This window comes from Rissa tridactyla, chromosome 2, assembly GCF_028500815.1.
Source record: "Rissa tridactyla isolate bRisTri1 chromosome 2, bRisTri1.patW.cur.20221130, whole genome shotgun sequence".
In the NCBI taxonomy this organism is placed as follows: domain Eukaryota; kingdom Metazoa; phylum Chordata; class Aves; order Charadriiformes; family Laridae; genus Rissa; species Rissa tridactyla.
In genome coordinates this window covers 140,738,800-140,764,404 of record NC_071467.1, presented here as the reverse complement: position 1 = coordinate 140,764,404, position 25,605 = coordinate 140,738,800, and the positions used below count along the sequence as shown (strand labels likewise).

At 39.1% G+C, this 25,605-nt stretch overlaps 1 protein-coding gene across 4 annotated transcripts in view; it reads left to right on the top strand.

Moving 5' to 3' along the window:
• Nucleotides 1-25,605, top strand: part of PPP1R9A (protein phosphatase 1 regulatory subunit 9A) — a 149,165-nt gene that overhangs the window by 101,099 nt on the left and 22,461 nt on the right. For 3 of the 4 annotated variants that reach the window (XM_054189463.1, XM_054189462.1, XM_054189466.1), the window contains exons 6-11: nucleotides 2,863-2,998; nucleotides 11,066-11,221; nucleotides 16,750-16,803; nucleotides 19,190-19,419; nucleotides 20,799-20,895; nucleotides 21,017-21,188. In XM_054189463.1, coding sequence (XP_054045438.1) covers nucleotides 2,863-2,998; nucleotides 11,066-11,221; nucleotides 16,750-16,803; nucleotides 19,190-19,419; nucleotides 20,799-20,895; nucleotides 21,017-21,188 — 845 coding nt within the window. The remainder of the gene's footprint in view (nucleotides 1-2,862; nucleotides 2,999-11,065; nucleotides 11,222-16,749; nucleotides 16,804-19,189; nucleotides 19,420-20,798; nucleotides 20,896-21,016; nucleotides 21,189-25,605) is intronic. The other variant, XM_054189464.1, reaches the window with a different exon arrangement.

Genomic DNA, 25,605 nt, shown 5'->3' with positions numbered 1-25,605 from the left:
CTTTTTCGTATTTAAACACTTCAGATTATGATAGTTCTTGTATTTAAAGCCATTATAGATGTAAAGATCTAATTCACGCTTAGCATTTTAATAACCGCCTCTGCTTTATGGTTTTGTAAGAGAGAAATATTTATTCCTCTCTCTTTAAATTGTAAATTTATAATTTGTGGTTTATTTTAATTGCAAGTTAAACAGAATTATTTAGATTCGTATTCTTAATGTCACGGAATGTAACACGGCAAAAGGTTTGGTTCAGTTTGTAGAGACTGTAATTGTTGGCAACATAATGTTCCATTCTACAAATTTACAATTCTATATCTACAACCGACATCAATCATAGATTGACTACTTCTAAATACTTATTTTCAGCCACTTTAGAAAAACCTCACTTTACAGCAGTAAATTGTAGGAAAATAAAACATTCCTTGCTTATTTCTATTTTGGAAAACATTTTCTTTATACTTTGTAATTGCTTTGAGGCTTTTATTCGTGTATCATCCAATAGCTTCAGGTATCATTGAGGAATATTGCTTTGACATATGATTCAAGCCTTGAAAATCACATCACTATAAACTCTTGAGTAGCTTTGTCGGGAGAAGAAAAATTCAATTAAAAAGCTTTAACATATTTACTTCCTACCTAAACTGGCTTGTCTGTATGAAAATATTCTTGCAGTGCAGTCTAGTGTGTCAAAACCACTCCTAAACAACCAGGAGTTATCAGAGTTCAGGTGCATTAAATATATTGTCTGTTCTAGGTGTTTTCAAGGATCATATTTTCTGAGGGAGGTGAATTGTCAGTCAGAGGGCAGGGGGGAATATTTGCATCGCTTTGTGTGGTTCTGTAATTAACCACATTGGTGATCTCCCTCATGTGTTTACAAATGTGATGTTCTCTCTACTGTGTATAAATAATACAGAATCACAGAATCATAGGGGTTGGAAGGGAGCTCTGGAGATCATTTAGTCAAACCCCTATGCCAGAGCATAATGTTGCTTAAGGTGTTTTTTTAAAATACAAGTGGGGGTTTTTTTTGCATATTGTCTTTTAATTTGGTTTTACGCTGAGGGGACAAATACATAACAAATCTGGGCTGAATCTTTTTTTACTTCATGTAGTAATATCAAAAGTTCCTTCTTCCTCCCAACTGAGACTGAAAACATGGCTGGTTTAGTCTTCGTAATACTTGGCTGTAAAAGTAAAATTCAGAGGAAACAGGATCCGACTATGAGTCAGTATGCAGAACAGATGAAGTATGTATAGGGGCCACGAAGAAACATTCTTTTTCTTTCAGCCCAAGGTCTTTATCATTACTGAGAAGCAATGTCATATTTCGTAATTGTAGAATATGAGTGCCAGACTGTGATCTGTTTTGATCAGGATTAAAATGCTGATGCTATTTCCTTGGTTTTGTTCTAGTTTCTGCTGTATTTTCTATTAGTGTTTTTACACTAAGACACTGTCTTCTGAATTATTTTCAAAGCGCCCTGTATCGTTATTTCAAATGAATTCACTCATTCTCACCTTCCTTATCCTTTTGGAAGTAATTATTGACTTGGATATTTTGATGATGTTGAAATAATCTCCAAATTGTATTTCTTTCTATAGTGCCTGACTTCATAGAGCCTGACAAATTGTTTGGCACAGGAAATGGATTCAGGGTCAGCCACTCATGGGAAGTTGGCTTACGCGTGGATGCCAAATCCCAAATGACTTTAACAGTGTAGGCAGTACTAATGAAAATCATTTTCCTACATGGGATATAATGCACATTTCTGCTTCTCATTCCAATAGTAAATTGAATTAATCATTTCAGCCAAATATTGTGGAAGCAAATAATTTGCCATATGCAGTATCTTAGTGTCACCTCATCGTGCTTTTCAGCTCTGCATAATACTTTTTTCACCTGTAATTACCTAATTGTCTCTCTAGCGTGCTAAGAAAATATTCCTTCAGCTTGACATCTTTAAATTGTGCTTTTGTTCAGTAGTTTACAGTTTTGGTACTGTATAATGGGTGTTTATCATTAATACTATAGATAGCAAAATACCTAATTATGGTTATGCCACTGTGCTGAAAAAGAAGTGTTACAATCCAAATCAATTCTGAATTTCAACTGCTGAAAGCAAGATCAGGAAGCAGTCTTGTAAGTCTCAACCAAGAAAGAGGCACTTCCCTTGTCTTTTGTTAAGCCAAAGAAACGTGCTCCCAGTATTCAGCGATAGCTAACAGTGGAGAAAAACGCTCCTTAGCAACAGGAGATCATGAAATAAATGAAAGATGTAAATGCCGCTTAAAATTAGGGAAATAGCGTCTGTCAGATTTAAAAATGTGCAAATAGATTCTCTGTTATAGACAGGAGAAAGGCAAATATAAAAGCTTAGAAATACCTTCGAAGTCAAGATGGAGAAAGAAGTTACTCCAGTGCGTGTTCCTTTCACTGTGAGCTGCCAAAAGTATGTCTGTGGTGTTACTGTGCATCTGGTCTTCCGTAGGCTTCTGGGCTCTAAAGGGAGTGGAAGCGACGATACATTTTTCAAAAATTGCCCCGCTGTAGGTTAGTGTCGCTAAAGTTCAAACTCAGAGAATCTTTTTTACTGAAATTTGGAGTAAAGGCTTTAGTGGTCACTTCTTTTTTCCCCCTCCTGTGAGTACTGTCATGGTCTGATCACTCCTGGTCTTGCACACGTCGTCCTTATGGCAAATGTCGTCCACAGAACACATTTAAAACAATCTCAGCCATGTGTCTTCAGAGAAGGCAGCTAGCCTCTATACAAGACATGGCTGAAAATCAAGAACTTTGGCAAAACAACCTTGCAACTTTGGCAAGGAGTAATATTTTTTCACTAATGTTTTGTATAGGTTTGTAATTGGACGAGAAAAGCCGGGACAAGTGAGTGAGGTTGCACAGCTCATCAGCCAGACTCTAGAACAAGAACGCCGCCAGAGAGAGCTGCTGGAGCAGCATTATGCGCAGTACGATGCAGATGACGATGAGGTAACAGACTATCTAGCATTTCGCTATTCAGTGTTTTTTAATGTTCTCTTTTCTGTTCCTAATTCCTGCTTGTTAATTGTCACTCACAAGTCAATTTCGGTCCCTCTCCATTACCTCTGCTGGTGATCTTTGCAGATTTTGACGATGAATCTTATTTAAAGAAGGAAGTTACTGAAAAGCTTTTCAGCATGGTTTTAAAATATTTTTTTTTGTTCCAGAAGAGCAAATATCAAATTAGTCAATACTTCTGTAATTATTGCTCTTCCTCTGAAGGTGTATGCTTTGTCTGAAATATGGGAATAAAGTTATAAAGTAGGTTTGCTTGTGCACTGGAAGATTAGTTTTTTGTGAAAACTGGTAAAAGTCACCTTCTAACTTCTAGGAGGTTGAGGAAGTTTTAGCCTTTTTTATTTTCCTAGAAGAGCTGATGTTCTTCTTAAATCAGAACATTAAGAAATTTTCTGAAAATTCCAGGTAAGACCTCTCCTTCCACACGTTTCTGTGTGAAGAGATACTCCACAGGATGGAGGATTAATCTACCTTGTCTGAAGCATGTCTTGATGTTCGCAATTAGTGCCTGGCGTCCCCATACAAAGGTTTTGAAACTATCAACTTTATACTGTAAATTTTCCATAATTTCTTCCCGTTCTCCTAAAATTCCTAATATGCCTGAATACCAATATGCTTGGAAAGATTAATGAGAGAGCTTTTTCAGAGCTCCCCTAAATTACTGCTCCCTAAATTAGCTGCTGGGTTAAGGTAATGTCAAATGTTTTAGAATTAATCCTGTCATAGGTGCATGTTTAACTCCTATAAATAAAGGGTGTCCTCGTCTGTATGATCACATTGCATATGTATGTGTGCCTGTGCGAGACCACGAAGGTTAGAAAATCCACGTCCTCTCTGTTCCCTCCTCAAACTATAGAAACATGCAAGTATTCTAACCTCTGTTTAGTCTAGAATTAAAATTCAAGATCTTGACTAATTTTTTGAAGGAACTCTCTCATCTCCTCGAAACCAAAAAATAGACAACTCCCTCTAGCCTTTGGAACAAGAGGCTTCTCACAACTCATCACAGCATGCTGTAGACGTCAGGGTGACATCGTTTTATGGTAAACATAGTCCCGTAGCTTTCATATTGGCAGGAGAGGTGTGTCTTAAATGTCTGATGTTCAAATCCTTCTCACTGTGTGCTCGCATGTAGAGAGGTTTGTGGCGGAAGGCAGACCTACGTGAGTGATGCATTACACCTTTTACCTAGGGGACGCATCCACCTGCAAAAAATCTCAAAGGTTTGAGTTGCTTACTACCTTCATGCACCACACAGATGTCATAACTCAAGACCTGGCAATAAAGAAAACGTTAAAACCGTATAGATCAATCCTGATCCTGGTAGTACCTCAGCCTTCAGTAGGGATTGTTGCTGTGTTGACGCTGACAGTGACGCTTTTGTACTGGTGACCATGTAAGTGTTTCTCAGCACAATAATGACGACAGAGATGAGTAAGTATCAGATACTTTTTGTGATGTGTCTTGTCCTTCATGCAGTTCAGTGGTTACAAGCTAATAAGCCCTGTTCCCCACATAAATTTTGAATACAAAAAATACTAAATGTACAAAGTGTTTTCTATTGGTATTACCTTTGGATGATAGAGAAATCAAGGTAGGAGAAGTAATGAACAAATGTAGGGCATCTTTTCATATCTAAACACTACATTGAGGATGATGGCCACTTCTGTGACCATGACTTGTGCTTTTTGGCCATCAGCTCGTGCAGTGCAAAGGGGACTTTTATGCAGTATGTGAGGACAGAAAGAAGAAGAAAGGAAAAGACATCTACCAGGGGAGATCCAGAGTATCATCGAAGATCTCTTTTGGAAGGAGAAGAAAGTAGGCTTCAGAACAAGTGCAGTACTTCAGTTCTCAAAACCATTGGGATCATTGGAAGGTCTTACCCATTTACTACATGATGCCATATATATATGTGGGAGGTGGGTGGTAAACCTTGTTCTCAGAACATATGGCTGGGGTGTAGTTACTAACATTGCAGTGAGGCATGTTACCTTTCTTAATTAACAGATTTACCAGATTAGATTTTATTGGGAACCTGCAGAAATCCTGAATATTTGTTATTTTTTTGTCACCTGACTATGCCATCCGAGTAAACTCACATAACTTGCACCATTCCCAGGCAATTGACATCATGGAATCTGTGATCTAATGCACATTAGACACAGTTCAGAGACATTTTTGGTCACCACAAGCACTTCTGCTCTATTTACTATCAAATGTGAGCATTACTACTTTGGGCTCACCTTTCTCTGTTAGGGTAAATGTGGCTGGGTTTATGTTGCTATACGTGAGACACCACCGCCAACCCTGCATTCTTTGTCTTTCGTAAGCAAGGCATCTTTTGGGCAAGAAAATCTCAGCTTACACTGCCTGAATTAGTATCCACAAACGTAGAAAAAACCCTGCCCTTTCGAGTCCATTTCCTCAAAGTGAAGGTGATTCTGACTGCATGAAATTCAGGAATATTTGGATCCCCAAAGGAGTTTCAGGCTGAGGTGGCACAGGATTATACAAGAGTTGCTCAGTCTCAGAGCTGTCAAACTGTCCTATTCATTTTCATAGAGTTCTTAAAATATGGCAGCACGGATCTCAAGCTACGATGCTGCATAAATAAACAAGAAAATGATCTTTATTCAACCCTCTATGGAGGCTGTCAAATTCTGAGCCTCAGAGACTTCATCACAAAGACAGCAATAGCATATCGTGTTTCCGGAGCAGGAATCAGTGATCTGTGTTTGAGTCCTGGAGCGCACATGACTGTGCTTGGTAAAACTGGTCAAATCACAGGAGGAGAACGCGTGCCAGACATGCGCGAGTCCTGGTGTTTTATCTTGCTGTGCCACCAGCTGGCTGGATTTGCTCTCTTTTGAAACTTAGGACAGTCTTCATCATAGCCCAAGCAGCATCTAGCTGTTTTAGAAGGATCTGAATTCTTTAAAATATCAGAATTATCGAGACAATTTTGACTTCTGCCAGCCAGTGTGCACTGGACTTGAGTCAGATGCTAAATTAGAGAGACACTTGTTAGCCCGCTGTAACTTCTCATTCCATTGCCTTGCAGGAATGTTACATGCCAGTTATTTGTTGGGGAAGATTCACACTAATACAATGTCGCGTTTTAGAAGATGCATCATTTACTATATAAGTAATCCTGAAAGAAATATCATTTACTATATAAACTCCCTGTATCCCTGCACTTCAAAATCTGCTGTTATCATGGGCTGCAGGTTGTCACGGGGTTGCAGGATGCTTTCAGACTCTCCTTCATTTAAGTCTTTGCATGAAAATGGAAGAACCTTGTGCAGAACTGACAAAAACGAAAAGAAAAGAGATGCCCACTATGTAGTCCATGCAAGACAAGCAGGATAAATGTGCCAACAGCTCACAATTTGTTGTTAAGCTCCCATGAGCCAAGCAGAGCCAGTAATATCGGTTATTTCTCAAGTGCTACTTAGGATAGGCAGTGTTGGCATTTCCCAGTGAGCCTGTGCTAACTACAGTAAAGCTGGGAGAGTACGTTGTTTCAGGTGCTGACTCTAGATAGCCTGCCGCAGAGCTCTCATCCCCAGTTCGTCTAGCTTCCTAAAATCCCACACCCTTTTAATTTGTTGTGTCCTGTCAGAAAACAAAACTCAAAGGCTTTGAAATAGGCACTTTGTATTTCCCTGTTTAGTGTGTTAAGTATGACCCGAATCTATCCTTGACTGAAACCTTTTGACTTCCCTGTGTTAACACAGTGTTCTGTGCACATTTTAGTCAAATTCTGCCAGTTCTGGGAATTTTGATTTGAACATGATATTATCTTCGTCGTGTTCTTCTGTGAATGGCAAGTCACATAAAGCAGATGCGCTGTTCCCTGAAGGCTGTGTATGGTGATGTAGGATGTGAAATTAATAACATACTGCAGAATTCTATTCGCTTTGTGGCCACGGACAAGTAGTTTTATGCAAGTGCTGTTTTAATGTGTTTTAATATCACTAATAGTAATTTGAATATTTTTTCATTTTTAATTCTCATTTATCAGGACATTCTGAGGGCAAAGCAACATTAGAACCATTGAAGAAAATCTTAACACATGCACACACGCGCATACGCACACACAAAAAGAAAAATGTTGCAATGTGCTTGAATGTCAAACACCCAAAGAATACATTTGTTAGACAAGATCTTTCAGTGAATACGTTTTTTCCAAGATGATTAATATGAAGCATTCCTGTAAAAGCAATGATTGATACTATACCATTCTATTTTTCTTTGCTTTTTTGAAAGAATTAAGCATAAACCATCTAAAAAATCAAATGAAGAGGTGGGCTTGAGTTATTTTTATAGCTCTTCAAATGATGTTCCCTGATTGTGGGAGAGTTTCAGCACAACCAAAAGATTTCGCTTGATGCAGCCTTTGTTATGGTGATTTGGGGAAGGTCTGGCTCCATTATCCCAGCTGGTGCTGCAGCTCCTTCTTTCTGCTTGGGAGTGTTGGGCACATTTCAAGAATTTACAAGGCAGTTAAACAATGTGAGTAACGCATTTTCCCTTTTAAAGTGGGAAATTGCAGTTCATGTTTGTAATTCCGTGCTATTCGCTGTGATAGCATACAGCAAAATTGAATGGCTGGTATCAGAAGGTATTGCTGTGGATGGGATACGCTTAAGCCCTAGGTGCTACTGAAATGAGAACTAGGTCTTTTGCATAGATGAATTTTGCTCGTCAATACAGACTGAAGAGTCCAAGATTTTCCTTCAAGAGCATGTAAGTGTTCATTGAGTATTGGGTAAAAAAATATTATTGTTGTTGTCAGCTAAGAAAACAAAAGGTATTGCCAGGAACCTCAAGCAGCTACAATAACAACTGTTACCTTACAAGGCTTTGTTATTTTGAAGTAAAATAACTTTTCCGTGCTTTGCTGCTTCTTGTAAAACACTGACTTTCCTATTTTAGCTTACTGGGGCAGGATCTCAACAACCTTCTAGTAGTTTCATGTGAATCAAGAGTCAGCAGAGAGAATTTTTTCTGGGAAAGTATGTTTCATGTAGTTTATGACATGTATTTCCTTAAAGTACACATCGGTTCTTTTGAACCTGTAATTTGTGTTTCATGTGATTGTAAGATCGGATCCCTTTCTTTTGAAGACAAAAGCAAAAGTCCCGTTTATTTCTGTGTTCTGTGATGTGTTTGTGTCATCCTGCTGTCTTGTTTACCTGAGCAAACTGCGGTGTTTTGCTTTGATGACTCCTTTTTGCATTAATTGAAACAAAAATGACTGTGCCCATCGACACTCATTATGTGCGATCTGAAGCAAGATTTTCCTTTGAGTTCATTTTAAGCTGCCTGACGTCTCTCTTCAAACACTCTCGCTCCTGAGGCCAGTAGAATATTGCCTGCTCGTGAATTTTTCCCCAATATAACTTAGTCCTTCATATGTGTTCATTTTCCTTTATGTATGAAGTACTTCTTTTTAGTTGAAGTCTTTGGAGGAATCAGTTTTGACTAAACTCATCTGTTTTATTCCTTTACCAAAACTGGTAAATATAATCAGGATTTTGCATTAAAATAATATATTTCTTTAGAGTGCACACGTAGCTGAGCCACGTCTGGATTTTTCTGTAAACAGGGCATGAGTTTGCTGGTTAACGATCCTATTTCTGCCTCCTCTTTGCATGCTTTAGAGATTTCCTTGCCACTGCTGATGGCCTGATGGTTTTAAAAAACCAAGATGGTTTTTTATGTAGAAATGATAGTTGTGTGTCACCTTACAGATTTTTCGGGGATAATGACTGCAAAACTGACCATAGATGGACTGTGTTAGCATTTTGTCCCCACAGTAACTCATTTCATTGAAATCTTGCTGGGATTCTAGAGTTAGTTGTTCCGCTTCTCGTCGCCTCGATGGTGTGTGAAAGTGGTGTTACACGCTCCTGGAAAAAGCCAGGAGAGTTCGCAGCCTAATCTTCTGTTTAGATAGTAACTGCATGTAGCTGTGGGGAATAAAATAAAAACAGAAGTCGCTATGTGTGTAGCGTAACAGAAGATTTTGTGTGTGCGTGTGAGATCTAGACATACAGACTGATAAATTTAATTTCAGTTGTTGTTCTGTTTAGCTGTAAATGTGTAAATATGCCTGAAAACTCCAGTGAGATGGGTCGTGTGTTCTTTGCTTCTGTTTTAAATAAGGAAAGAAGCAAAACCAGGTGTTGACTTTTTTTTTTGTTGAAGACTACTGAGATTCTTAGTCTTAGTACATATAAAGTATGTAAAATAAATGATTACTGTTTATTTCATAGGAGAATATGTAACTACATTTATAGAGACGGAGGTAGCTCTCCTAAGAAGTGACTGTCATTAACAGTGACATTTAAAGCATGGATGGGTCGTGCACATTGGTGACTTACCTTCTTTTTGATAGTTCTTTTAACACAGATTTTGCCAAATCATTCTATGCTTTCTGTGTGCTTTGGCTTTGTTTTTCAAAATTTTAGTGGTTTTCAAAAGGGAGAATATAGATTTTTCATGATCTTTAGAGGTCCCTTCCAACGCAAACCATTCTATGATTCTATGTGTTATTTATCCAAGAAAGGGTGGTGTTTTATTGCAAGTATAGCACCCTGCTGTTGGATGCATACGTATCTCTCTTCTGTCTGTACATACTTGTGCATTTAGACTTCACATGCTTCCATGCGCTGCTTTTAATTGAGAGAGATTTACATAAGCCTAAACAACAGCTGGGAAACTAAATTAAGGTAGGAAGTTGAGACTCAAACTGTTGTTCGGACATCTGAATTCTTACATCTTGTTTTGAAAAGTTCTTCTGACAAAAAATGACACTAACAGATAATCCTAGCACTACTGGGAATGTATTTCTGATGATAATATTATGTGCCTTCATCTCAGGAACTGAAAGCGCATAAAAAAACCCTTGAATAGTTCTATCAAAATTTTGGTATTATTACTGTATAAATATGAGAAGGACTGCACCCCTTCCCCCGCCCTTCCTTTTCCATGTATTTATTGAGTCTCAAGCTTTATAAATCCAGATGTAGCCCTGAGGGAAATGTTTCCTTTATAATATGTTTGCGTAGCCATTTGCATAGCCTGCCGGCGATCCGTGATCCCTACGCGATGTTCTCTGGCTCCCAGAGGGAGCCGCGCTGAGGCGAAGTGGTACCCAGCCACCTCAGGCATGGGGAGAGATGAGCACAGGTGTACGGGCAAAAGATTGTCCGGGCAACTTGGGGTTTAATAGTGCAAACTTTTTCTTTTCAATAGTATTGGTTTATTTACTGATTGTAGCTTGTGATTTTTTTAAATTCTGTTTCATCAGCAAATTGCTCACATCTCATGGTTTACCAGCCCAAGAAACACATTCATTTTCTGTTTAAAACTGGCGAGAAGCAGCTTCTTATTCAGGATGAAAATTCAGTAAACTCTGACTTCAGTCTCTGAACTTGTCTCTGACGCTCGGTTTCTTTTTCCTGCTGTACTCTTTCTGTGTGGGTGTGACTTTTCTATTGTGAGTTTATTTATGAAGAACAAACCAGCGGATTTTCAGATTCAGCATGGAATATCACTGGAGAATTACTACCTCCAGGTGGCTTGCCAAAGACTAATCGTGGTCTTGTCCATCGTGTTCTGCTTTTATTTCTGTTTGGAAAAGATTTCTTGTTAAATTTGAGATAAATGTGGAGAGGTCTTCCTATTGAACAGAGGACCTGGTTTGGACAAGGATGAAAACCATAAACTATACAGCCAGTAGTGCTTAAGCACTAAATTCTTAGGTACTGTTTTCGCTTTTCTTAATGCTCTGAAATACTATGGTGGAGTTATATTTTTTTGTCTGGTAGAATTCATAAGTACTGTGATTATAGTTAAAGAAAAAGATAACCTTTTTCATGTGCAGTATGCTGTATTTGCACATATCACAATTAGCTTAATTGCTCTTTGAACAATTTCTGCTTAATAAGAGGATAACTGGAATTTCTTAAATGCTGTAAAATTAAGACAGGGGAATATGCTACAGATGAAGAAGATGAAGACATGGGACCTGTCCTTCCAGGAGGTGACATGGCTATTGAAGTGTTCGATCTCCCTGAAAATGATGACATGTTCTCCCCCAGTGACGTGGACACCAGCAAGCTCGCTCACAAATTCAAAGAGGTAAGTTAGAGATCAGAAAATACTCCTGAAATCTCTCACTGGCATTAGATTTCCAGTTATCTCATTGCTCAGTACTTGTTTTTTCTCTTGCGTACTGGAGTTCATTTCTAGCTGTTTGTGTACTCGGTATTGTTGAATGACTCAAGAAGTTTTGCTTAGAAGAAGTGGAACTGTTCTTCAGTGTTGTTTTAACATCAGCTTTCAGGTGACTGTTGCATTGATGGAGAGTAATGTATAATTTAAGTTTTCAGCACAGAAATTATTCTGCCTCAGCACCTAGTTTACATTTTTTGACCAGGAAGACAAAGTGCAAGTTAATTCATTACTAGCCGGTTGCTTTTGGGTTTGGTGGTTGTTTTTTTTTGTAGAATTCCAATCAAAAGTGATCAGGAAAAACAAACAATAAAATGCTAAATTTCAGTGAAAAGGGACATGTGGAGCCTTTCCTATACTGTTACGCAGTGGCTCGTCAATGTACAGCACTGTCACATGTTTTGCCATGTGTATAGAAGGATGTTATATCAGGGAAGCAGGCACATTTCAAGCTGGTGTTTTACAAAACCTCTGTGGTCATAGAGTTTGTGTAGCATCCACTTGTACTAACTGAGGCTGGAATGAGTCATGTTTGTTGTGGTCACTGAATTCATGTAACTTCATTTGCCAAAGTACTGAGAAACATTTCTGCTGTATTTTAGGTTGTGCTTTTGATGTGGTTTATTTCTGAACTTCGCTGAATTCTGGCAAATAAAGACATGAAACAATCGGATTTATCGAAGCCCACAGCAATGGGCTGAGTGATGACTCAGTGATAAAGAGCATTTTTCTTTTTAAATGCAGTGAAGATGGAAGGGGTGAAAGTAGCCAGAAAGTCACAAGATACTGGAGCAGCAGAGCCCTTCTGGGCCCAGAATGGAGTTTTAAAATAGAGAGGCTCCTTTTTTATCCTTCTTCCTCTGTCCTCTCCCCTTCCCTCCACTCAAACCAGGTATTTTATTTGCTATAAATACGTGTTGTTATTACTCTCTAGTGTGAGTAATCTATGGAAAGTAATCAGTCACGGAGCAACCTGTCTTTCCCTTTTCTGCTAATACCCTTTTCAGCCTTTGGAGGCCTACTGTTACTCGTCATCGTTTCCTGACAGTTTTTTAGGTTTTTTAGTTTACTTAAAGGATAATTTCCTCACTCCATGTTTCAAGTTCCAGGCTCTTATGCGAATTAGCCGAACAGTTTACTTGATCTTCTAGTACTTTGCATCATACATAGCGATAACTTTCTCAAAGCGGTGCCCGTGTACCAAGGCTATGCAAAGCACAGATGCAGCGATGGGCAAGACACTGACCTTTGAATAAATTACCTGTAAAACTCTGCTCGAGTGCAGTTCCCGTCAACTTGGGCTATTGCCGTACTTGAGCATGTCCAAACTGATTTGAAGCTATTGGCAGACATGTCGGATTTAATGGCTTCAGAACGCTGGTGTAGAGGAGATGCGATGAAGGGACTTTGGGATCCTCCAGTTTGAGTGTAGATGAGAGCCTGAGAAGAAAACATTAAATGCTCCAGCATAAGAGTGGGCTCTTTTTCGCTAACCCACGCAGTTACCGCTGTTAGGAGCATGCTGCTCTTGTTTCACTGATTGCATTCAACACTACACAGCTGCATTTTGTTGGCTGCTACAGAGTACATGTATTTTTCTTGGTATTAGCCCTGAATTCTTTCAACACTAGAGGACTTGTTCACGATCACGCTGCACAAGCCCACACAGTGTTTTCTGTAATTGTATTTAAAGAATAACTGTTCTTTCTTGTTCTTACTGCAAAGATTAATGAAAAGTATTAAACAAGCAGGTTGGACATAATCTTTAAGCATAATAGTTTGACCTAATTAGTTGAATTCAGTCTTTGCAATGAAAAATGTGCTCAAATATTTTGAGAGCACTCTTATTTGAAATGCCTTGCTTTTGGAATGCAAGTCAGAAGAAAGATGGGCATTCCTGGGTGAATCATTGTACTTCTGCAAGTCTTGTTTTCCTGGCTGTGAAACAGGAAAACTGGGACCGATTCTCCTTAACTGTTTCCTGAGAAAGAACTAGAAGCTTTATTTTAGCTGTGATGATTGGAGAGAGACAAAGCCTGTAGGGAGGAGGGACATCTTATGTAAGAATTAGGTATTATATTTCACCTCTTAATGAAATCTATGAAAATGGATTATTATGATTATTGTTATTGTTATTATGTGTAAGAAGTATAATAATTATATAAAAATTTCCATGGAGATTATTAGATGCCATTGGGTACTTTCTTTCCCGCTGTATTCTAGATATTTAGCATTTGCTAGCTTTTCATCCCATTCTACCTTTTGCAGTCTTGGAAGAATTCAAGCTATTTTCTCTGTATCACATTTTAAAAAAAAGTTTCGTAGTTGTGAAGAAAAATTAATCAGCTTTTCAAGACATCTTTGCAAGGGAAATGTGCCAAAAATTATTCAAAATGTCTTTTGTTAAAATGAACCCTTCACAGTTTTATATTGACGTATAAAACATAAAAAATACAAAATAGTATCTGCCAAGAATTTGTCTGGCATTATATGGGACATGGAATAAGGCATTTCTGTTCCCCTATTAGAAAACTTGCTTTAAAATTTTTAACTATGGAGGCCAGATTTGCTTGCCAAACAACTGACCTTGCCTGTTGTTCTGTCTAACCCATAAATGTGTTAGTATTTTTCATCTATTCTGCAAGCATAATTAGTTCTGTTAAAAAAAATTAAGAAAAAAAGACAAAAGTAGATGTACAGTTACACATTTGTCGGTTCAGCAGGAAAGTGTCTTTTTTCTTCTGCCTCGGTGGGATCTGCTGTACCATGTACTGATTCAATGATCTGACTGCGTGCTCAGTATTCATTTTTTTTTACTTAATAGGAGAGCGTATAAAAATAACTGTTAAAACCATCTGTACCTGAGCAGATTGACATTTATGCAACAATTTCAAGTTTATTTGTATGTAATAATAAGCTGTTTAAGTGCCGCTTACTGGTTTGTGGGGTTTTTAGAAGAGATGGGAATGGACTGAAAGCAGGTAGCCTAAGGCTTTGAGTCTCGGCCTTTTGACTTCATTATTAACTCTGCAAAGGACAAAGTCTAGCTCATCCATCCTTCCCCTGATTTTATTTCACTCCAAAACAATGAGGTAGCAGAACTAAGCAAACGCCTGGGGACTTTTATAAATACCGTAACATTTTGAGATGGTTCTTTCATAATTTTTCACTACTAACAGAAGTGGAATGGTGAGAAAAAACAGTTCTCAGTCTCTGAAAATTGCAGATCAGAGGCTGGATTGAGAGAGCTCAAAAATTGCAAGTAACGTCTTGCAAATACTAATTAAACTATCTCCTTAGTTTCCTCTACTATGTATAATTACAAAAAGGTATATATCCTTCTCGGCTTCCTGGTCTACTGGGTGGAGTACCACTATTAGCAACTTCTCGCCCTTAACACCAGCTCCAGGGCTCCTGAGTGCCCTGTTCCCAACTGCACTGGCATCTCTCCATCCATCCTGGACCAGGAGCCTTGCTCTCATGTGGTACTTCCTCAGGAACCCCGTGTGATCTGCGGGTTAGCTGCGTGCTCGGGTCTGGACCTGTGGGTGTTCCACCTGCTAGTGCGCCTGGTGTGCCTCCACATTATACATGTTTCAGTCAGTGACTGGTTTCATTTGAAATGAGATCTTACATCTGCTTTCACTGAGCACTTGAAGATTCATTACACTTCTCAATGAAAAGTCAAAAAGTGAGTGAAAGTAACAGATGATCCTGGGGACAAGAAGTGCTTACAGTCTCCTCTGGAGACAGTGACCAAGAAATGAGCAGTGGAAAGAAGATTCCTAAACTGTTCCTCAGGTGGAACCCGTTGCATCAGTGTCTCCTTTATTCCTTCCAGCCTAAATTCAGTAATTCTCCACCAGAAAGGACTAGGTTTATTCACTAGATCAGTTAAGGCTGATTTGCAAACCAAACTGCATCTGAGAGTGTGCATTTCCTATGCCACAAGAAGTGCGTTCAAGAGGTCCCATGAAAAGGGAATTTCAACAGTAGCTCAGCCTTTCTCAAAGATACTTGCACCGATCAGCTCTGTGATGGCTTCTGTTGTTTTGAAAATTACTCCTCTCCTTCTCTTTTGAATTATCTGTACTTTTTTTTACTAACAGCCTGGTCTTCAAGAATGTAGCCGTTGCTTCACCAGAGGTGATAATTTGTGGTTCAGTACAACTCCCTCACGTACTCCATTAGCTCAACATAAAGTATTCCCAAAGGTTTCTGTTAGTCTTGTAAGAGAATTAACCCTCATATAAAACATGCGTTTCCGTAACTGTTCCTGGTATTCATAAATAATGGACAAAGGCTTTGTTTCCACTGCAGTGCCAATGCAGGCTGTAATTCAGGTTTTGCCCTTGCCCTCAACTCAACACACACAAGTCACTGATACAGATTAAACAGTGCTTTAGTTTTAAGGTTTTGGGGCCTGTCAGAAGTTTGTACGTGCTGCCTGTGGGAGGGATTGGGGTGCGGACCACTATGGGGTGCACGTGCGTGATCGTTTCCATTTGGATTGGCGTTGTGCTGTTGAAGCTGCGGTTTGATTCGGACTTCAGCGTGTTCTTGGAACCTGCGAATAGCAGACCTTTGGGGTGAAACTAAAGATGTTTCAGGATGCTGCCTAATACACTCAGAAGAGCTACTGAATATTCACTCTGCAGATCAGACGAATGTAGTCCAAAAGAAATCCCCTTGGAAAGTGGGCAGGTGGATGCCAGGTCCTCAGCAGCCCCCCTTTCACTGCCCAGATGCACTGTTACTGTGGCACGCTGCTTGGTGATATAACTACAGCCTTTAGCACACTGCCTGCGCTGGTAATCTACTTGCAATCATTTTGTGTGCCTGAATGTCGTTTCCTGTTTTTTTACAGTTTCCCCGTGTAACTGTTCTCAATCGAGATTAGCTAGCTTGGGCAGAATAACTCCAGCTGATGGTGGAGAAGGATAGCATCAATTTACCCTTTTGCTTGCATGAAATAAATGTGTGGAATCTCCCCTCAAGGTTTTCCTGGCTTCTTGAGTTGTTAAATCACTTGTTTCCGTATTTGCTTTTTTGTAACATGCCTGCTTTAATCAATGCAGTGGGACTTTCTGACAGCACTGGGACGTATTTCACATTCACATCAGAGAAGAGCAAAGCCCAGCAGGATAACATCTTTTTTTAAAAAAAAAAAAAAAGCATAAGACATTTGGTTTTGCTAAACAGATTGGATGTTCTGATTTGAAATTATGAGTGGTTAGACGGCATCCTATCTTTAATTAGGTTGCACAGACTGAGTCATTTTGCAAGCTAGACATTTTAATTTACAATCTACTGCACTGCAGCACTCTTCAAGGCCTTCTGCTGTGTAATAAGGTATTCAACTTGCAGCACAGGCTTTAAAAACACTGGAGTACTCTCTGTGACTTCACTTGTTTATTTTATATTTTCAATTTTAGTTGCAAATCAAACATGCAGTTACAGAAGCTGAAATTCAGAAGCTGAAGACAAAGGTAAGAATCAATATACGGTTAATACATGCCATTTTTTTCCTCTCTCATGCAAAATCAGATCTGAAGACATGTATCTTTATGTGGGTGGAGAAGTCAACGTCCTTATTAAAGGCTGATTAAGAAGCACAGTGGCTCAGCTAGATCTTGTCTTGGTGTATATTCTCTATTCAAAGTTTCAAGTAAAATCGTAAGTGCTGCTATTAAGAGAAACTGCCAACTTGTGTACCTTCAATTAAACATACATTTTACGGGGTATCATAATGACTAAATGGCAGATTTCTAGCTTTACAATTCTAATGCATTTTCTCAGGTTTTTAAAATATATTTGCATTGAATATTCAAGACAAAGTACCATTTTTATTTACCAGTGATGTTAAAGTATCCTGTTTATGTTGGTTCCTTTTTTTGACTCTTTTTTTTTTGTAAAAAAACCTCATTTATTTAAAGGTATTTATTAAAAATTACTTTTTTATATACGGAAGAAAAAGAGCTGTTTCATATTGCTGCAGTTCTTTTTAAAAGATACTCTAGAAAGCAAAAGGCTTACCAGTTTAACAGAAAATACTATCTCACAATCAGTTGCTATTTGTTAGATTGAGTTTACTATAGCAATAAAAAGAAATTGTGTTTTTTGTACTAGGATAACCTAGTTCAAACCTAGCTGATAATTCAGTTCTTCAGTAATTTTAGTTTTTATAATAACATCCTTCTCTTTGAGTTTGAGTGCATTATAAAGGAAATTAAAAAAAGACAAAGAGGAGATTTTACTTCAGAAAAAGATTTAGATTTTAGTTTATTCTTTCTAGGAACTATTTGCACTCACCGTGTAGTTTGCATAGTGTTGATCAAATCTGAATAAATTCCTGTTAAAAGCAAATTCAAAGTGTAACTGTTTTCTGCGAGGACAATTTCTGTTGTCCTGTTTCAGTTCAGAAAAGTCAGAAATCTTTTCTCACTCTGGTTTTCTGGTTCCAATCCAGCAATCGGAGACGCGTGGTCAGTCCCTTGGGATTGTGCCGAGCCCCATTGACTTCATGGCAATGACGCTTGGGTGTAAACACTCATCTGTGCAAATCCATTCGGAAAATTAGGGTTAATGTGCCTTTTTGTGTTGGACTTCTTCACCTAGTGTTTTGAATAGAGCTGAAGAACATTTTAGGCTAGTTTAGGTATATTACTAATAAAACTGCAAACAAGTTATTTTCTTTACGTGTGTATCATCCATGATGCTAGCAGAACGGCCTAGAGCAAATTAAACAGTCTTGATAAGTAAACAGGGATGGGAAGGCATTTTTTGTTTTCTGTAAATTCTGGGAGCTAAAATATACAAGCTGTTGGCAACTCCCCCCTTACCCGGCACCAAACACTGAAACCAGCAGCTAGCTTCAGCCGGGAAGTGAGAAGCCTAACGCAAAAAATACATCTAACAAAAAAACTAGCAAAGGAGATAAGGTTTATTAAAAACTCAACCGTAAAATTGGGACTTCTCTAAGGTCACTTGGAAAAAGTCATCGGGCTTCATCGGTGCCAAGTAGTGGAACTCGCAGTGGAACTGCACTGGTCGGAGAGTTAAGAGGGGCTGATGTGTTTGGCAGAATTAGCACCTGAAATTTTCAACAGCAAGGGCATATTTTTCTTTTCTTATTAGCTCCTTACAATTCAGTAAGCAAGTTTAAAGAAAACGAGTAATATATTTATAACAGGTTTTCTTTGTCCTTTTAATAGTTCTGGCATAGTTTCAGTATTGGATGCAAAACTCTGTGCTCGCTTAAATGAAAAAAGATTCTAGGTCATGGCCCAATGTTAAATTTTGAATTATGCTCCAACCTCTTTTGTTTGGCTTTCTAGATTAAGCAAGATTATGCCATGAAAACAGACATTGTAAGAATTCAATAGATCTTCTAATTTGGGTTAAAAAGCAGACAGTTAGATTAGATGCAGGGGTTTTTTTTCCTATTGTTTTCTAAATTGTTCTTAAATTGAATAGAGAACCTGGAGATTGGATTCCCCCTAAAATAAGAAATTTCTCAGTTTTTGAAAGTGTCTGAATGCTTTCTAACACCCGAGTCAGGTGCATAGAGCAAAATGCATCCCCAGTGCTGACTGATCAACCCTGCAGTTTGCCTGAATGCTCCGCTATTGACATTTTTAAAGCATGTTGGTTATCCCAGGGAAGCACAGAGGCTGCACTGGCTGCACAGAGCAAATGTTCTACTTCGTTTTATAAGGAATAATAATGTATGTACCAGCCTGTGTTCTTTGTCTTTGCTCTTTTATAGCTATTAATTCACTGATTTTCGCTATTCATGTTGTTTGAATTCATCCTAAACGAGTAGGCTGCGCTGTGTGCCTTTTTACTGACTGGCATCTCCACTCTTTCGTTCAGCTGCAGGCCGCTGAGAATGAGAAGGTGAGGTGGGAATTGGAGAAGACCCAACTCCAGCAGAACATTGAGGAGAACAAGGAAAGGATGATGAAATTAGAGAGTTATTGGATTGAGGCACAAACCCTGTGTCACACGGTGAATGAGCACCTCAAGGAGACGCAAAGCCAGTATCAGGCTCTGGAGAAGAAATATAACAAGGCAAAGAAATTAATCAAGGATTTTCAGCAAAAGTAAGCAGCTACGCCAGGCACAGCAAATGACTTAGTGGCCAGATAGGAAACATATATGTGATATGTTTTGAAATATGAAATCCACTATTAAACACCTGTAAGGTAAACACTATTTTTCACTCTTTCTTTTGTGAAAAACACGGGCTCTTTATTATGGAAAAATGTTAGTAGTAGTCAAGTATTAGTTTAATATTGTTGAGAAATAATACTATAACTAAATAAAGACTTAGTCTGTAGTATTCCAATTTGGAACTTTTCAGAATGACTAGATAACTCAATGTGATTGGGAACAACCAAGAGCAATCATAGCAAAGCATTTGGTTGGCAAGGTTTGCAGTGATTTATATTGGTATCATGTCAGCTGGATTCACTCCTGCTGTTTACTAATGTAACATCAAAACCGAAATTGTTTTGTTACATTTCACATGTTATTTTTCTTCTTGTTGTAGATGCCAAGAATGAGCTGAGTTGAGCTAACTGATGATTACCTGGCCCCCTCTGTTTCATGTGGTCCCCTCTCCCTGATGGCTAGGAAGAATAATAGCATCTTATGTTTCTAGAACAGCTTCCATTCTTTTTTTTGCAGCAGTTTTTTCATTTTCTGCTGAAATATACTCATTTAAAGAAGAAAACTCAAAAACATGCAGCGATATCAAGTGACAACTGGGAGTGCAGAAGCGAATATCCTGTCCCATTAAAAAGGGGTTTAGATAGTCAAAATGTCATTACCCATCTTGGAATTTCATGACTGTTCCAGAACGAGCTGGCATCTTGTATGCTTTCCATCACAAATGCCTTAGATTTTCAAAATAAAAAGAAATAGGGAAAATATCTAGAACGAGCTTGGATAGCCTTTCTGTTGTTATTCTGATTTACATTAGGAAAACATCTAGTCAGTTGGTTTTAACTATCTCAGACTCCTAACATCACCTAACAGATTTCCTTAGAGCTTACTAGAAAATCAGATTTGTACCTGGAAATTTAGGGATGTCCTTTCTGTGAAGGAGCGTGGTCATACTCTAAGAAAACAGAGATTTTGCTCCATTTCCTACAACAGAACACAGCATAAACTAGGCTAATGTTGTTTTCATTTTAAGTACAGATTATGAAAAAATAACTGTTTTGATTATCAATTAGAACAAATGAGGTGGTTTTTTCTTCAGATAAATTCCTCTTACCATTTTTATATCTTCACCTAGCATCTTCACTCAGACTAAGTCTGTCCTAATTGCAGTTTCATACTTCTTACTAGGCTAGTAATAAAATATTTGTTAAGGAGAGATTTTTCTGATGCCTAGCTGGAGATATGTCAGAACATTTTACTTTCTGTTTGAATCTAATTGCTTTGATGACAGCAAATACATCTTTTTTTCCCTAAGAGAACTTGACTTCATCAAACGCCAGGAAGCTGAACGACAGAAAATAGAAGATTTGGAGAAAGCCCACCTGGTAGAGGTTCAAGGCTTACAAGCTCGTGTGAGTAGTATTTACTCTCATATTTGAAGAATGAGACAATTCCGTCTGATATTCTGGGAAAAAAACGTATCTTATAGATGAGCGTGTGTGTATGGGTAACACTGTGTTGTATTTCTTTCAGATACGAGACTTGGAAGCAGAAGTTTTCAGGCTAATGAAGCAAAACGGGAGCCAGGTGAACAATAACAACAACATTTTTGAAAGGCAGACATCTTTTGGAGAAGTCTCTAGAGGAGATCCAGTGGAAAACCTAGACACTAAGCAAGTGTCCTGTCTGGATGGCTTAAGTCAAGGTTTGTTTGAACCAAACCATAACTTCTATTAATATGTATGTAAATAGGATGGTTATCGTTTAGGATTTAAAAGAAGCCATTAGTAATGCAGAGATGTTGTTATTTTTCTGAAACTCAGTATCTAATGGCAACTGTATCAGAGTTATACCAAATAATGCTAATACAGAGTCCCAGAATAGCTGTACATTGTATATGAAAGAAATGGAAGTAAGTGCTAATGAAGCAAAGATCATTACTGATTTCTTAAAGCTGTCAGTGGGATGCTATCAACATTTAGGCTTAATTCGATGCTTATGTTAATAAAGTAGGAGAAAATTGTGTTTTCTCCCACGTTCCTAAATCTGTCCTTAATTTCCCAAACGCCAAAGATCAAACAAGAACAAAGTTACCAGAACAAGAAAACCAATGAGAAAACCAAATCTACTTTTTGAATGGATTTCTGCGGATTCTGATCCCACCTTGGTACACACATGAAAAGGAACCATGTAGGTGGTACTCGCCATTTCTCAGTGTGGAGCCTTTTGTGAATAAAATGCAAATTCTTTACTAGCGAATTAATTAAACATCTTATTCAACTATAGCACAGCCTGATTTACAGCATAAGGCTTGTAAGACTTTGTTCTACATTACCAAGGAGCCAAAACAATTTGTGGCAACACTGAGATCTGGAGAGGTGCTGTCAGCGTGGTGGCTGTAACCTTTACTTGTTTTGCATAGAAAAGATAATTCCCATTTTTCACATTGTGCCAGTGAAAATATACAGATAACTCCCATACCTTTAGTTAAAGTTCTGTAATTGCAAGTGGCTCCTCACTTTTGAAGTATAGGCAGAATTAAAGCCAATTTTAGGTCCACCACCTTGGAAAATAATTTTTCTGGATTTTATTTGGCAAATATAACACACACTTCTCGAGCCTCAGCATTAGGTTTGTGGAGTTGGACTGCGTGTATGAAGCCACATGTGGTAATTTTTATTCTGCAGTTTGCAGGTCCGTCTTCCCTCAGAAAATCACTATATGTAAAAATACATATTTTAATTAAAATGATACTAAGTATGGTTTTTGCTTCAATGTCATCTGAGGTGTTTATCACATTCTTGCGTGACAGTAGATTTGGGAAGAACTCATGGATGCGATTTGACAGTCGCGTACGTACGAGCAGAGCTGTCCCTGCTGCGGCAGGTGCTCTGGCTGAGTTTAGCATCATTCCAGACTGTTCGACTCCTCAGGCTGTAACATAACCTCATCCTGAGTTTGAGGGGCTGCCAGTAACATCAGTGGAAGTCAGAACATCAAAACCAGTATGGCCCACAGAGTTCTTCTTTGCTTTGCAGAGGAATACTAGAAGCCTGAGGATTGTGTTTCTTTTACAAATCTATGGCTTATTCTGAGAGTCCAGAAAAATAAAGTGCATTGTAGCTTTCTGGTTTAGTGGTCTTGAACTGAAGTAGGGTATCAAACTATTTACTGGAAGGGGTTAGTGGTTTGAAATCTAAACAGTTCAGTGCTGATGCCGACTTTTGACAGTATTTGCTCATCTCTGTGCAAATACCTGTTCAAGCTATTTTGATGACTATACTTTCTGGGTGCCTTGGGATACCCAGGGATGCATCAGTTCACAGAAGGAGATTTTGAAATCTATCAGTCAGTGTAATGAAAAAACAGTGGGAGGACAGCCTAACTCTCCTGCTCCACAGTGGTACTGAAATAATTCAGATAGAAGCCCACTGGAGTCAAGTGGTTCAATGCCTGCTGAAAGAAAGTCTAATTACATCGTCTCCAAGAGCAAAATAAAACCTGTTATGACTTTTATGTGAGAGATTTATCAGGGTCCCCAGTGTGTTGGGAGATTCCTGGACAAACACATGGGGTGTGTGTTTGTGGCGGGGAGCAGCGAGGGCCAGCATCGCTCTGTGGAAGAGGGAGCTGGGACAGAGGGTGACAGCATGTGTGGCAGGGGCAGAGACCATCCGACAGCACCCCAGTCCTCCTGCACCCAAGTGCGGTGAGCAGGGCAGGTCCAGTGGTGGAAACCAGGGTCAGCCTGGAGCCCGGCAAGTTCATGGTGGTGAGGCCCAGCTTAAATGCATCCTCTGATGAGGAAGGAGCCCTCACTGATGCTGTGTGAGCTCTTCCTTTGCAGCAGGCTGAACCACGGTTAGGTACCTGCAGCGCAACAGAGAGCTGCCGTTGAGTGCGAGCAGCCCAGCTCTGGGGTGGGGGGAGCAGGAGGCTCCAGGCCCAGGTGGTACTTTGCTTAAACAAGGCCAATACGACCACTTAAGTGAATAAATGTTTGCAGTGCTATGTCAATAGTTTGCATAATTTCAGCAGTGAAAGGAAGGGATGTATGGTAGCGCACACGCCTGAAAGAACAAATCTAAGCAGTTCAAGTCATGGCAATGTGCAGTTATCCTATCAAGTACTTATGGTGGAAGCATAATTATGAGTCAGACAATGCTAATGATTCTGTAGTGCCATCTGTATGTAGAGTTTCTCTCTTACACAAAGAAGAAGAACAAAACATGGTACTGGAAGTCTTTGCAGTGCTTTAAGACAACATAAATCTGCAAAAATAAAAATGAGTTTGAATGAGTCTTACCCCTCAGTTATTTACTGACATGCTAACTCAACACGTGGCTCTGATTTCCAGAGTTAGTTTGAGCTGGACTGACGGATCATTACTGTTGAAATGGGAGACTCTACACCATCCATGGCTTTGTACATCCGCCTGGTTCTGCCTCTTCCATTGCCCTGTTCCAGAACTTAAACACATTTCTGTGCACATTCTGATTCACTGAAACTTCAGAAAACTGATCTAAGAGGGGAAGAGGGTGGAGTATCAGACTTAAATTGGGTAGTTTCTGAAAGGTCAATCATTTGAATCAGCAAGCTGCGGTCCAAATCCAAGGAGGGGCAGGAACAGGATGGTGTCACTCAGAGCCAAGGGTTGGGACAGCAGGAGGGAGAGCAAGACCTCTCTGTACAAGAGGGACATTGAAGTGCTCGAGTGTGTCCAGAGGAGAGCTACCAGGCTGGTGAGGGGTCTGGAGACCAGGTCACATGAGGAGAGGCTGAGGGAGCTGGGCATGTTTAGCTTGGAGAAGAGGAGGCTGAGGGGAGACCTCATTGCCCTCTACAACTACCTGAAAGGAGGTTGGAGAGAGGGGGGTGTTGGCCTCTTTTCCCAGGTGAATAATGACAGGACCAGAGGAAATGGTCTGAAGTTGCGGCAGGGGAGGTTTAGATTAGATATTCGGAAGAATTACTTTACTGAAAGAGTGGTCAGGCCCTGGAACAGCCTGCCCAGGGAGGTGGTACAGTCACCATCCCTAGAGGTATTTAAGAAACGTCTAGATGTGGCACTTCAGGGCATGCTCTAGTGGCAGAGATTGTAGGTTGTTTGGTTGGACTCGATGATCTTAAGGGTCCTTTCCAACCATGAAGATTCTGTGATTCTGTTTTGGTGGTGGTGGTAAGTCGCTGAGTCGGTTCCATCCTTGGTGAAAACACGTTCTCTGAGACAGGGTCAGGATGCCATGGAAAGCAATGGGAAAAATTTCAGCTTTGCTCAAGTTGGTCAGAGTTTCTACGTTGGCTTCAGTGAGGCTAAGATGTCTCCAATTATATTTGTTTAAAGCAACAAGCTTTAAGATTGGCTTCTAATTAATTAGTGTGTTATGAATGCAGTACTTAGACAAGTAAATAAATTTAACAGATTCTGTTTTCATTGTTGTTTGATTTGTACTATGAGGATTGCGTAAAAGCAAAAAAAGTTAAAACCATAAAGAATCACTTTACACCTTGTCTGGTGCAAAATGCAAAAACATCTTTTAAAATGTGTTAAGTCTTATTGATTGCAGCTTTGTAAAATGTTAAATTTGCTGAAATACTCAGATTTCATTTGAGTGGATGATTGATAGCTAAGAAAAGTGCAGTTACGTTAGCTCTATTTGTAGAGGCAAGCCATGTATGAAGTGTTTAGTATACTTGGCTCACGCGACACGCAGGAGTAGGGTGGCTTTGAAACTAGGCAAGTAAGATGGTTTCATTGTTCTAGTTTTCATATGAAATATTTCTCCAGTTTTCACGTCTCACATAACGGTGTTTGGGCAGTGGGTGAAAGGGGAAAGATCTGAAACACTTTCCCATCAAAACCAAAGAAATATGTTTTCATGATTTTTCCAGCACAAAGTTCCATGTACAAAGACAACAGTGAGTAAGCACGAGAGTGACAGTGTCCAGATCTTTTCTGATGGCATATAAAAGTAATGCGACACTGGGCTTTGGGGTTTTTTTCCATTTTGTTATTTTAAAGTACATATGGTAGAAGACAACATCTGCACAAACCCCATATGTTCAGAAAATACAGCAACTTTTTAGAGTTAAGAAGTGGGAGAGCAGAGTACATCTCCTGG